This window comes from Geotrypetes seraphini, chromosome 5 (assembly GCF_902459505.1).
Source record: "Geotrypetes seraphini chromosome 5, aGeoSer1.1, whole genome shotgun sequence".
NCBI lineage: Eukaryota > Metazoa > Chordata > Amphibia > Gymnophiona > Dermophiidae > Geotrypetes > Geotrypetes seraphini.
In genome coordinates this window covers 47,066,690-47,080,975 of record NC_047088.1, presented here as the reverse complement: position 1 = coordinate 47,080,975, position 14,286 = coordinate 47,066,690, and the positions used below count along the sequence as shown (strand labels likewise).

The window sequence follows — 14,286 nt, the reverse complement described above, 5'->3', positions numbered from 1 at the left end:
CGACTATCGAGCCGCGTTTTGAACTAATTTGCATTCATAAACAAGCACATCCAATGCATGTATTTTATTCTATTTTATCTACTTTAGTTTCACTATTGTTACATTTGCCCATACATAGCTTAAAGAACTTTAAATAAATAACTCAAATTTAATTTTATAATTTCAGTTATAATGTGCTGCGAAAAACATTTGCTCTGTTTAGTGTGCCAGAACTGAATAAGTTTGAGACACTGCCTTAAACAAACAGCGCTCCTTAATTGGCGGCCAACAGAATCAAAACAGTAAAAACTGTACACCATCACAATGATTAATATGTAACAAAAGCCTAGCAGCCATATTCTGAATCCGCCGAAGCCCATGGAAAAGATTAACAGTTAGGCCTGTTCAACAGCAGCCAATATTTTCATCTCCATTTACCCCCCCCCCCCCTCCTTCTATACAGTTGCACACAACTTGGCGACTAGCATGCAGAGTTTTATGAATAAATTATAGATTAGTGACAGTTGCGTGTAATCTCTTATAATAAAACCCTAAGCGGTGCATGCGCACTCTTATCGGCGGGCTTCCATGATCCGTAGGTCCGTGGCCAGTGAAAGTGCGCATGTGCGCTTACTACGGCACGCGTGGCAGAGAAATTTTAAAACGCGGCACTCCCTGCTCTCCAGTAATGGCATTTTCTGCACGGCGGTTTCCTCAGATTTAAAAAAAGAGACTACGGCGGTGGAGATAATAGGAGAAGCCGAAGAAGTCAGCTGTTTGCAACAGCCCCACACTCGCGGTCTCACTGGCTCCCTTGCTGGGGTTTTTCACGGTGGCGGCTCCTCTTGCGTCCGGCCCTGTGTCCAGGGCTTCTCCGGGGGCTGGCTCCCATGGAGATGTTGTTTTTCTGTTTGGGGCTGCGGCGGCAGCTTCTCTCGGAAGCCGCACCAGCGTCGGAGACCTCTGTGATGTCACAACGGCAGAGACAAGGCTTCCGACAGAGGGGTAGCATTTTCGTGGGAGCCAGCCTTCGGAGAGGCTTGGGACGAGGGGACAGATGCGGGAGGGGCTGCCGTTGTGAAGGGCTTTGGTGGGGGAGCCAGCCAGACCGCGAGTGTGGGGCTGTTGTAAGCGTGGATCGGTCGAGGAGCCCGAGGTTGCCCGAGGCTTTGAAATTGCTCTCCCACCTTATTCACTTCGGGATGATGATGTCACTCCCTCCCTCCCCGGCTCTGCCTCTGCCCAGGTTCAAAAGCAGGAGAGGCGGTCAGCCTACACTCCCTCTCTCTCTTGCTCCTAAATCGTGGACAGGCTCAAGAGTTACATTAGACAGCTTTCATCGCCCTGAGCCCCCCCCCTCTTTTTTTTTCTTTCCACTCCCTAGATCGAGACTGTGCAATGAGTTTCTCTAAAGAATCCAGATTGTCTCTCCGATTAAATATTAACATTTCACATCTAGCACCCGTTAATCTAACGGGCTTAAACACTAGTAATATAATAATGAGTTAGACCCTGTGGTTTAAGGCACCCCTTAACCATCTCTATAGCATAGTCTTAAGAAAACTGAACTCACACTCCAGGAATATTTTTAAGTGGGTGAAAGTTTACGAAGAGAACTGCAATTGTCAAAAATAGCAGTGAGATAAGTCAAAATTCTTTGCTTTTCTGTTGGTGGGTAATATGGCAAAATATCCTCAGTAGGTAACTACAAGAGTCTAACCAGTCCTCCAATCCCATACCATCTGGCAGAGCAATCCAACACTGTAGCTTGTCTGCTCTCTTGTCAGGCAAGCATCCCACTCGGCATTTCCCCAGCCGCCGTAACGATTCAGGACTGGACTTCCCTGGCCGTCCTACTTCACACAGAAGTGCAGTTCCCCTCATCTACCTCTGTTTCTGAACAGGTCTTCCCCCGTCCCACTCTTGAGAGTGTTTCACTCTCTTCTACCCCTGGAGCCTTCACTCAACTTCTGTTCGATCAGCAGGAGTACCTTTTTCTTCCTTCAGCTCCTTGTTGCTATGCCAGTCTAGGATAACTCCCTTCTCCTCACAAGTCCTGGGGGGGGGCAGTGTTCAGTTTCCAGTGGTAAAACTTCCCTCGTCCCTCTTTGTACGCCATTTATGCTGCAGAGGCATTTTCCAGGAGGAAGGGGAGGGTGCAAGAAGTTAATTAAAAAAAATTAAAAAAAGGATGTCATAGTTCCTGAAATATCCTTTGCCAGTTTCCTATGGGTGGAAAGGGGGAGTGAACACTTCTATTTAGGAAGCGCTAAGGACTCCCTTGTTATGGACATGACAACCAGTTAGTGTGGTGGTAATGTAAGCTCTCTAGTGCATCCACACCCATCCTGGGCAAGTCACTTAATCCTCCATAGCCCCAGGTACGTTAGATAGATTGTGAGCCCACCGGGACAGATAAGGAAAATGCTTGAGTACCTGATTGTAAAACCGCTTAGATAACCTTGATAGGCGGTATATAAAATCCTAATAAAACTTAAAAACTTAACTTAAAACTTAAACTTTGGCCCTGACAAACTCCCCTCCCAAAATTACAAAAAGTAAATACCAAGAGCTTCACGCATGCAGATGAGAAAACTAACACAGAACACTTTAGTACATTCTGCTTTAATCCATTTTTTGTTGCATTAGGCTTGCGTTAGCGCTTAACATAGGGATCCTTTTATCAGGCCGCGCTAGCGGGGTTAGCGTGTCGGACATTTCATCACGCGCTAACCCCCGCGGCCGGCTAAAAAACTAACGCTAGCATGGCAGGCGGTTTAACGCGCGGTATTACGCACGTTAAACCCCTACCGCAGCTTTATAAAAGGACCCCCATAGTTTAGTAAAGGGCCCCCTAAGTTTGATATTTGGGCAAGAGATCATCATGGCCATGCAGAACACACAGCTTTCTGTATCATGATTCTTCCCTTGGCATCTTAAACTAAGGGCTCCTTTTACTAAGCTGCGACAGCGTTTTTAGCGTGCGCTAAACCCGCGCTACGTGGCTTGAGCTAACGCCAGCTTAATGCTGGCGTTAGCGTCTAGCGCACGTGGCAATTCTGCACACGCTAAGCGCGTGCTAAAACCGCTATCGCAGCTTAGTAAAAGAAGCCCTAAGCGAACGAATGTCCTTCCTTTAGAAATTTCCAGTAAAATGAGGCCTTGATTGAAGAATCTACAAGAGAAGAATTTTGGGGGGTACTCAGAGAAAGTTGATAACAGTGAAAAACTGACAGTAAGAAAAAAAAAACCAAAAAAAACCCCAATAAAAATAATAAAATGAAAAGTAATTTGATCAGATCAAAGAACCTTACGCTCCTCACAATAGCAGTTATTAGTCATTCCCTCATTTAGACAACTTTTCCTGGATTCCATAGGAATTCTTCATTCTGTGATATGGCTCCTACTCTCTGGAATTCTTTGCCTTTTTACCTTCGTTCAGAGAAATCATTTATAACCTTCCAGGTACAATTAAAGGTATATTACTTCTCTTTGAGCTTTAGCTCTTAATTTACTTTCTTCTGATGGCTAATTTTTTTGTGTGTGGGCAGAATTAAATACTTTGTTTTCTCCCTTAGCACATTGTTCATCCCTTAGCACATTGTTCATCCCTTTTTATTTTTATTGTAATTCCTGATTCCCTCTTTCCCCATGTTCTCAATTTGTTTTCTTTACTTTTTGTCTTCCTTTTGTTCTTATCCAATTTAATTTGGGGTGTTTTCAAATTTTATTGTAAACTGCTTAAATTTGCATGCTGGTTTTATATTTGCGGTATATTAAATAAATTGAATTTGAACTTTGTCACATATCCATTTGGCAGAACGGAAGAAACAAAACAGGGAAGATGAGATGACTGTTCAAGGGAAGAGCTGCATACAGAGAGCTCTGGGATGCGGCTATGTCCTGGAGCTACTGGATGATGTCACCCACTCGTGCGCCTGACTCAGTCTCACTTTGCTGGGAGAAAGCACAGCCTTGTTTTCAATGTAGGAATAAAAGTCAAGAAATAAGATCAATGCAAAATGAGCTAGTTATGACATTCCAAAAATGCAAGGAAACTACAAATTACATCCCCCTGCAGGTATAGTATGCAAATGTCTTCAAAACTGTAAAAGGTACACATTTTTTTCTAAATTTTCAATTGCTTCTTTGAATTTACACATTCAGGTTAATAAAATAACGTTGATGCATAACAGGACTTTTTAATCCACACAAATCAATTGCATGTGTTTTAATGCATGTTAAATTGTTTTGCTCATACCATATTCATAGGAGGAATATATGAATAGTTCCTAAGGAAATGACAGCTAGTTACTAATATAGTAGAATGGAGGAGTAGCCTGAGAACGAGGAGAACTGGGTTCAATTCCCACCGTTGGGCAAGTCACTTACCTGCTTCCCCTCTATATAATATGTAAACCACTTTGATTGTGACCACAGAAAGGCAGTACATCAAGTCCCATTCCCTTTCTCTTTATTATATTTCTGTGCCCTTGTCCCCAGTACTAACTCCTCTTCTGTCTGACACAGGGGCTGCTGACAGGTTCCTAAGTGATGCTGGGCAGCCTTTATGGAATAAATGCCTCCTAGTGATAGTCTCATGGGACTACCAGCACTGGGTATGTCTTTCAACATTATAGAAATGATAAATTGTAGGAGCAGTACTACCAGCATTGAGCAGATGCAGTGGCGTAATAAGGGGGGTGAGGGGGGCGGTCCGCCCTGGGCGCCATCATGGTGAAGGCGCAGGCATCTGTCCTCCTCTCCGCCCTTTCCCACTCCTTTCACTGCCACATGTGCACACCGCTTCTCTTGCCCCGTACCTCCTCAACGTTCCGAGCGCAAGCAGCAACCCCCAACCTACTGTCGCGCCAGCATCGGCCCTTCTTCTGATGTCACTTCCTGGACCCGGGCATCTCTCACTCTCGCTACGCCAGTGAACAGAGACACTGTTTTGAGGGGCAGCAGAGAAGGGGACTGCTGTTGCCTATCATCACTGGGTAACTTGTCAGCAAACCCCCCCAACCTCCACCCCGGGTGAATCTTGCAAGGAAGTTGGAGAAGTGGAAAAGATTTGGGGCTTGGGTACAGAAGTTGGGGGTGAATGCCTAGAGAAAGAAGGATTAGACATTTGAAGGAGTGCTGCTGGGGACGGGCTACAGGAAAAGACTTTGAAATAGTGGAAGATATTGGAGAGGGGCTCTACTGTGGGATTAGCTGCCTTCAGTGGCATAGTAAAGGAGAGGGGTGTCTGCCCCGGGCACCACCGGCACCTGTCCCCCTCTCTGCCCCCTGCTCCTTCCTCATCCCCCCACTACCGCACGTGCACGCTCTTTTCCTTCTCCCATACCTCCTTAATGTTCCCAGTGCGAGAAGCAACCCCAACCTGCTGCTCACGTCAGTGTCGGCTCGTCCTCTGACGTCACTTCCTGGACCTGCTCATTGGAAGTGACATCAGAGGAAGAGCCGACGCTGGTACGAGCAGCAGGTTGGGGTTGCTGCTCATGCCGCCTTCTCCCATACCTCCTTAACGTTCCCGGTGTGAGAAGCAACCCCAACCTGCTGTTCACGTCAGTGTCGGCTCTTCCTCTGACGTCACTTCCTGGACCTGCTCCTAGGAAGTGACATCAGAGGAAGAGCCGGCGCTGGTGCGAGCAGCAGGTTGGGGTTACTGCTCGTGCCGCCTTCTCCCAGACCTCCTTAATGTTCCCGGCACGAGAAGCAACCCCAACCTGCTGCTCACGCCAGTGTTGGCTCTTCCTCTGACGCCTCATCCTGGACCTGCTCCTAGGAAGTGACATCAGAGGAAGAGCCGATGCTGGTGCGAGCAGCAGGTTGGGGTTGCTGCTCATGCCGCCTTCTCCCATACCTCCTTAACGTTCCCGGCACGAGAAGCAACCCCAACCTGCTGCTCACGCCAGTGTCGGCTCTTCCTCTGATGTCACTTCCTGGACCTGCTCCTAGGAAGTGACATCAGAGGAAGAGCCGACGCTGGTGCGAGCAGCAGGTTGGGGTTGCTGCTCATGCCGCCTTCTCCCATACCTCCTTAATGTTCCCAGAGAAGCAACCCCAACCTGCTGCTCACGCCAGTGTCGGCTCTTCCTCTGATGTCACTTCCTGGACCTGCTTCTAGGAAGTGACATCAGAGGAAGAGCCAGCGCTGGTGCGAGCAGCAGTTTGGGATTGCTGCTCATGCTGGGAACGTTAAAGAGGTACAGGAGAAGGGAATGGGGCACACGTGTGGCAGGAGGGGGCAGGGAAGGAGTGGATGGGGTGGGACGGAGAAGGGTGAAGGGGAGGGTGCCACTGCCCTAGGTGCTACCACCCCGGCGTCTCTCAACCTCGTGACACCACTGGATGCCTGCCTTTATTTATTTAGTTTACTACCTTGGACTCCTCCACCTTAACATACACTGCTTGTCAGTTGGTAGAACAGCAACACTTAGGACCAGATCCTAAATAGGTCACCTAAAAAATCGGCACCGATTAATGTGGCACAGCGGATTCTACAAAGGTTAAGTGCACTGTATAACATCATGTTTGGCAATTCTAGGTAACCTAACTTTATTTATGCCAGGTTTTTTGTTGTTGTTTTTTTTTTTGGGGGGGGGGTCCTAAATACCGGCACTTAATTAAAAAAGAAGCAGCTAACTTGAAAACAAGCCCACGACCCACCACCTTACCACAACCACTTTTAGGTAGGTTCTTTTATAGAATCACTGAGTTGGTTAATAGGTTTAATCAGCACTTAACACCTCATAATTGCTGTTAGTTGGACTAAATTGAAAGTTAAGTGCCTACATCGGCTAGGTGTGCCAATGTAGGTGACTAACTTCAGGTGGACTATATAGAATTTGCTAGTTACTGCCTTCTCTTGAGATGGTGATTTGATAATGACACGGGGACAAATTTGTCCCCCTCCCCACGGGAACTCAATTTTTCCATCCCGTCCCCGTGAGTTTTGTCGCTGTCCCTGTCCCTTCCCCATTCCTGGAAGCTCTGCCTTAACCACACAAGCCTTGAACACTTATGATTTTAAGCAGTTTGAGGCTTGTGCAGATGAGGACGGAGCTTAGGCATTGGTGGAATGAGGCATTATGACATCACAATCCGAGCTCTAGAATGTTGCAGATGAGGACAGAGCTTGCAGGAATGGGGCAGACACAGCAAAAGAACTCTCCGTGATGGGAAAATGAGTTCCTGCGGGGATGGGGGAAAATTTTTCCCCGTGCCATTCTCTAATGATGATACTTGCAGCTGTATTATCGCCAGCTGGGACAGGTAATGTATAGTAATAGCCTGCACGCCAATTGTCAGGAAAGGCCACTCTTAATACAATCAACATCGCATTTTTACTGCACAGGTTTTACCAAATAGTGCACCTCAGTAATTACCGTAACTATAAATTTGCCAAGAACATTGCAGAGCTGGTTCAATATTTACCACATCGACATTTGTTCCATAGGATGCAAAATGGGTGAAAGATTAAGGGGCGTTAGAAGATTTTTAAACTGATTACAAAGAAGTTTTAATATGCAAGAGCAATTCTACACATTGCTTAGATAAAAGCTTTTACAACACAGGTTACAATATAATAATGTGATCTATAGCTCCAATTACACTACAGCTCTGGGATGCTTTTACGTTCACAGTTAATCATTTACAAAGCCCTGCTGGAGCCTTTCACAAAATGGTATCAATTGGTCAAACCTTATTACAACCTGAACAAATTAGTGGCAAGCTGAGAATGGAAGGCAGTGATACCATTGTACATTCAATAGAAGAAGTAAATCTTATGGGAACCAGCAATTCTCCTTTTAGAACTATAACTGAAAGTCAATCCTGTCCCTGTGATGAAACCACACTATTTAGAGAGCGCATAGTATGGGGAAGATTCTAGAAATGGCACCAAATGTTAGGCACAAAAAGCTGAGTGCTAAGCAAATGACAAAGTTATGCATTGACATCATTATTTAATAGTATCATAAGTCATTATTTGAATGCCATTTACACCATGACAAAGGTGAGTACCGGTACTTAAAATTAGATTGACTGAGCATAAGTCTAGAATTATTATGAATAATTTACAGACTCTTTTGGTGTCGCATCGGAAGGAGTTTAATCATACTGTTCAGGATATTAGATGGAGAATAATTGATCAAATTCAGATTGAGTGGGAGGGCGGTCACTATGAGCATCATTTGAAATATCAGGAACAAAGTTAAATTTACTTTCTGAATTCAGTGACACCATACGGGTTGAATGCGAAGGTAGAATGGATGACGCTACTGTAAATGATTTGGTGCTGAGCTAAGTGTTGACTCTGATTGGATAAAAAGATCAGATGACGTAAGCTATTTATTGAGAGTGCAGGGACGCTGCCACCATCTTTATGGAGAATTATGGTGATTACTGAGAAGCTTTTTAAGTAGAAGGGGAACTCGTTGTTTTTTCTTTAGGAGACGTTCCTTGAGACTGCATTTATACAAAACGTGAATTCATTTCGGGGTCTCCCAAGACCACTGATAGAAAGCTATATATAAAGCTATATTGCTGAAGTATTATGAAATACTTTTCAAAATATAAGATAATTCTATGATTTTTGAATAATGTACAAATTATAATTTTTTTAAAAAAGTGACCAGTTACTAGGCTGGCTAAAATATCTTATAAACTAATCCACCCTCCCCCCTTTTACTTATTGGCAGAAAGTCAAAAGTTCACCAGGGCATATCAGGCATAAAGCACCCAAGAGTGCATGCAAGGTTACCCATAAACATCATTTAAAGCCATCCACTAGCTTAAAAAAAAACAATTAATGTGTTAAAAAATTCTAATAAATATAAATTCAAATGTGCAAAGATTGAAGATAATAATAATAAAGTGCCCAAAGTGTCAGGTGCAAAGTCACATCGTTCCTGAATTTCAAAAAGCACACTGAGTGCAAAATCACTTATTGATGAGCCTTGAGAAAGCAAGAAATCACATTTGTTACTTCATCGAAGTGGGCCGGCCTAGCAAAGGCCCCGCGGCTGCTTGATGAAACCGCGGCTATAGCTAAACTTAAGCTAGCTGCCGCTGCTGGCCCAGGGGTGAGAATAAGAGGAGTCCCGACAGAAGGCAGGAAGTCAGCCAGCGTCAGCGATTGGGGCAGAAGGCAGGAAATCGGCTGATGCCTTCACGGTTGATCGGTGGCAGAAGGCGAGATTATTGTACTGCGCATGCGGAAGCACGGAGTTTCAACTGCGCATGCGCGCTAAGGGTTTTATTAGTATAGATTTATAGACCGCTTAATATCTAAGCGGTTTCCAACAGCAAACACAGATAAAATTTGCTATAGAACATATTAACATAGACTAACATTCTCAAAATCTCATCTTCTATGATGACAATATATCAGGGTAGTTAGAATGAAAGTAGCCTCATTACAAATAGGCCTCAACACAGAGTTAGTACAATTTGTACATAATCTTAGATGTCCAGGCAAATTATGTAAGTGTCTGACTTGTCCCTGACCCCACCCTCTTTACTGTTGCTTGCCATAGAACTTAGGCACTAAGAAGTGGACATTCAGCCAGTAGCAGTCAGCAATTTTTTGTCCATTCCCAATTTTTTACCTGAATATTCACTACCAGGCCATGACCAGGCACCAGCCACTTGCCTTCCTTTATTAGAGCTGAAACACGATTAGATAAATTTAAAAGCTCTCTCAAAAGTTTCCTTGTTGATGATGCATTCGAGAGCTGAAGTCACTGGCAACCATCAGGCCTGTACACTAAAAAAAAAAAATAATTAACATCTCCACAGTGACAACTTAGCTTTTGTAGGCTATCATTCTACCCTTCCATATGTGTTTGCCCATTTAATGTTACTTTTCTATTACAATTGTTGTTCTACCCTCCTTCCATTTTGTTCCTATCAGTGACTGTCCTGTTTTGGTCTTGTATGACTTGAGTGTTCTTTTACCCTGGTTCTTTTAATTGTAAATCGCTTAGAAATTTTTATAAGCATTTAATCAATTTTAAATCAAACATGGATAGTCAGCATTTAATTGACTACAGTGAACCTCATAGAGGGGTCCTTTTACTAAGGCGTGCTAGCCATTGTAGCGCACGCTAAACGCTAACGCGTCCATTATATTCTATGAACGCATTAGCGTTTAGCATACGTTAAAATGGCTAGCGCGCCTTAGTAAAAGAGGGGGAGAGTTAGGACTACGCCACCGGAATGCCCATAAAGTTGCCGGTTTGGGCTTAGGCACAAACTAGGGACTCCTTTTACTAAGCAGCGTTAGCGTTTTTAGCGCACGCAGCATTTTAGCACGCGCTAAACCCACGCTACGTGGCTAGAACTAATGCCAGCTCAATGCTGGCATTAACGTCCAGCGTGCGTGGCAATTTAGCACGCGCTATTCCGTGCGTTAATGCCCTAGCGCGGCTTAGTAAAAGGAGCACTAGGTATTTTCAGTGGCACTATCAGTTAAGTGTCACTGAATATGCCTGATTAGCTCTGGCCAAGCAATAGAAAGGGCCAGGAATCATTTCTGACTGTTTCAGTTGATTTGAATATTTATTTATTGTTATGAGATTCACCCAAGACGGTGTACAGCAGGTATAATTCAACATAAAACTTGCAATTTTGTTAACAGCATAACAATAGTAAAAAGACCAAATAAAAACATAAATACAATGAATGAGGTAGAGTAAAAATCAGTACACTTCTCCCTCCGGATTCGCGGGGGATAGGGGCAGAGCCGGACCGCGAATGGCGAAAAACCGCAAATATCTGGCTCTGACCCACCCCTGCCTCCCTCCCGCCTTCCCGGCCTTACTTGGTGGTCTAGCGGGCTTTCAGGGCAGGAGCGGCTGCTGTGAGTTCCCGTAGTCTCTCGAGACTACGACGGGAACTCCCTACAGCTATTTCCTAATGGCGATCTGCATGGGGCAGGAGCGTAGGAAGATCACTCCTGCCCCGAAAGCCCGCTAGACCACCAGGTAAGACCGGGATGCTGGGGGGAAGACTTAACAATGTTTGTTTTTTTTCTTTTTTCCCCCTCCCCAAAAAATTGCAAATATGTGAAATCGCGATTGCCGAAACCGCGAATGGGGAGGGGGAAGTGTAAATCAAAACTTTATAATAGGACTACCATGAAACAGTTAAAAAATATACTTTTTAACAGCACTGAAATTCAAATAAGAGAGAGACATTACATACTAAAAGGGAGACATAATACTTATGAAGTATTCAATACAGCTTATCCTATAGCCCAGGGGGTCAAATGCAGATGTTAGATGGGGACAAGATGGGTGGTACAGAGTACTTTGGGATAAACAGATGGGAGGCTAAAGTCAAGGCAAGTTGTTTATACAGTTAAACAAAGTGTAAGGAACTGATTTAGTTAGTGCGTGTGGCAAGCTAGTCCTGGAGCAGAATGAGTCGGCCTCTGCCAGGAAGTTCAGAAAAGACCACGGTGAGCCCTTTTGAGAATTGGCCGGTAGAATACTTCCACGCTAAACCAGCTGGAACCGGTTTAGCGACCATTGTTAAAGGCATGGTGGGTTTTGAGAATCTTCCCCTAAGTTCCTAGCAAGCTAAGGGCACAAGATAATCTACAATGACATTAACTCCATACTAGATAATGTTCTGTCTGCATCATTTGTTCCTAACTGAATCTTTCAACCTACGCAGACATTGGTTCATTTAGTGCAGGATGAGCAGTGCCGCCTCCTTGCAAGCAAATTGCACTTTGTTTCTGAGTAGGAGGACATTCCTCACATTCAATGACCTTGCTTTTGAAAAAAAAAAAAACCCAACAAAAACCACTGCCCTTGTGGAATTAAAAAAGAAGTGACAGAACAGCTGGGGAGAGTGTGGCGCAGTGGTTAAAGCTACAGCCTCAACACCCTAGGGTTGTGAGTTCAAACCCACACTACTCCTTGTGACCCTGGGCAAGTCACTTAATCCCTCCGTTGCCCCAGGGACATTAGATAGATTGTGAGCCCACTGGGACAAACAGGGAAAAATGCTTGAGTACCTGAATAAATTCATGTAAACCGTTCTGAGCTCTCCTGGAAGAACAGTATAGAAAAATGAATAAATAAATAAGATAAAATATTCTATAAACTGTACTCAAAGTTAGGTGCAGTTCATAAAATAGCACTTATGCTGGAAACCGTGCATAACTTTAGGCATGCCAGTCAGGTTTTCAGGATATCCACAATCAATATGCATAAACTTGATTTGCATACACTGCCTCAATTATATGCAAATTTATTTCATGCACATTCATTGTGGATATCCTGAAAACCTGACTGGCAAGGGGGTACTCCAGGACCGAGTTGAGAAACACTGATTTACATCAAGTAAACGCTGGTGTAAATCTTTGCGCCTAAATTAGACAAAGATCCCCCTTATTCCATAACAGCATGAATAAATTAAAGGAATGCCCCCAATCTACCCACAATCCGCCAATGGTCACGCACCCTTTTTGGAGCCACATGTGAATAGTCGCGCATAGATTTTAATTGATGTCATTTAGCATCAATAATTGATTGTCAGAGCCCAATTGCCGGTGCTAATTGTCCCATCATTCAATTAAATTGCACATGTAAATTGGGCATGAGCCCGAATTTGTGCCCTTGATTTTTAACGCTCTGTATAGAATTTGGGTATAGCGCTTGCTCACTGTTGATTTCAATTACCTCAACCCTTTAATTGGCAGATGATGAGAACGGCTGCTTTACGTAACTGAACGATAGCAACAGTGCCAAGAGACGGGCATTTGGAGACGCAGATCTCCCATAAGAGCCATAGAAGACACGTGTTTGCTTTCGAGCAACAATGCCAAATATAGGGTTAAGTCAAATTTTTCCCTATGACTTTAAGAACCGGATTCTATAATTGGCACCTGGCGGTGTCTAAACTGTAGACACCGCTCACTGCGGTTGTCAATCAGCTGCTAGGTGCCACATAGAGAAGCACACCGAGCGGTGTCTAGGCATGCTTAGGTGTCATTAGGTATCCTAGAGGTAGGCGCAGGTATATTAGGCCAGGTTTTAATTCTCCTAATTTTCCAGCACCTAACTTGGATGGTTAGTGACACTTATATCAACCACGCCTATTCTCCTCCCCTAATTTCAGATAGGGCGCTGTCCAACACCTAACGATGCCTAACTTAGGCATCGTTAGGCATCCTATGAGTTCGGCTCTGAACTCTTAATTGTTAATTTAATTTGGGGGGGGGATTAACTCAAAACTGGCACGGCCAATTATCTTGCCAATTAAGCCAATTAAAAATGGTTGTACGTGGATTTCAAAGTTAGGTGTCACTGTATCCTTCATTAGGGCAGCACCTAGGGCTCCTTTTACAAAGGTGCATTAGGGCCTTAATGCGCGGAGTAGCACGCGTAAAAATGCCCCGCGCCCTAGCCGCTACCACCTCGGCTAGCACATGCTATAGCGCGCGCTAATCCAGTGCATGCGCTAAAATCGCTAGCGCACCTTTGTAAAAGGAGTTCCTAATGTAGGGGACCTAATGTAGGTGTCCTATACAGAATCAGGCCCTAACTGCTCTTTCCTTTAGATCATTGGGCCAAATATTTTAATGTACAGTATACGTTGTCCACTATTTCCGAGTCTCAGTGGGGGAAAGTCACTGCACTATGCAATTTGCAGGCACTTATAAACTCCCTTTGATGTGTGCTGAAATTCTGTGGCCACCACAGGAAACAAGAAGTTAAAATATTGTGGTAAATATAGCAAGGATTAGCAGCTTCCTTGTGTGAGACAGAATGCAGTGAACGTGCTCCACGGGGCAGTTTATTTAATAGTGCTGTCAGTTCTAAAATTAATACAGTTCCTTTGTTAGAACTAAAATGTCATTTGAGTTTGAGATAGACCATTTCCCCTACTTGGAACTGTTAATTGGATTTGTGCATTGGTTGGGGGTTTACAGGATTTTGGAAGTGCAAAGCAGTTGTACATAGTAGGATAGTCACTTTGCAGTATTTACATTCATTTTCAGGTGTGTGGCTTCAAACCATGTTATGTTGTATAGAAAAGTTGATTTAGATTCTTTCTGTACTACCTTTCATAGTTTATTCAACAATGGAGTTTACGTTATATCAGAGATTGAGCCAGAATTAACATTACTGATAGCTGACAAAAGGTCCGCTTATTGTGAGCGAAATTATATGGCCAAAATGAGTGCAGGGTTTGAAGCATCCCAGAGTTACGGGGAAAATCCATGCTATTCTTTAAAGGGTGGTTCGGACTGAGCACCCAGGGGCTGATTCTATAAACAGCACC

General features: G+C 44.2%; 1 protein-coding gene and 1 long non-coding RNA gene across 2 annotated transcripts in view; one reads left to right on the top strand and one right to left on the bottom strand.

Moving 5' to 3' along the window:
* LOC117361620 (protein FAM162A-like) overlaps positions 1-14,286 on the top strand; it is a 51,080-nt gene that overhangs the window by 328 nt on the left and 36,466 nt on the right. Inside the window, exon 2 of the mRNA XM_033947215.1 lies at positions 3,800-4,060. Within this exon, the coding sequence (XP_033803106.1) occupies positions 4,027-4,060 (34 nt within the window). The 5' untranslated portion in view covers positions 3,800-4,026. The remainder of the gene's footprint in view (positions 1-3,799; positions 4,061-14,286) is intronic.
* The window catches only part of LOC117361621, a 36,406-nt gene that overhangs the window by 20,804 nt on the left and 1,316 nt on the right, over positions 1-14,286 (bottom strand). The window contains exon 2 of the long non-coding RNA XR_004539700.1: positions 9,597-9,754. This is a non-coding gene — a long non-coding RNA (uncharacterized LOC117361621). The remainder of the gene's footprint in view (positions 1-9,596; positions 9,755-14,286) is intronic.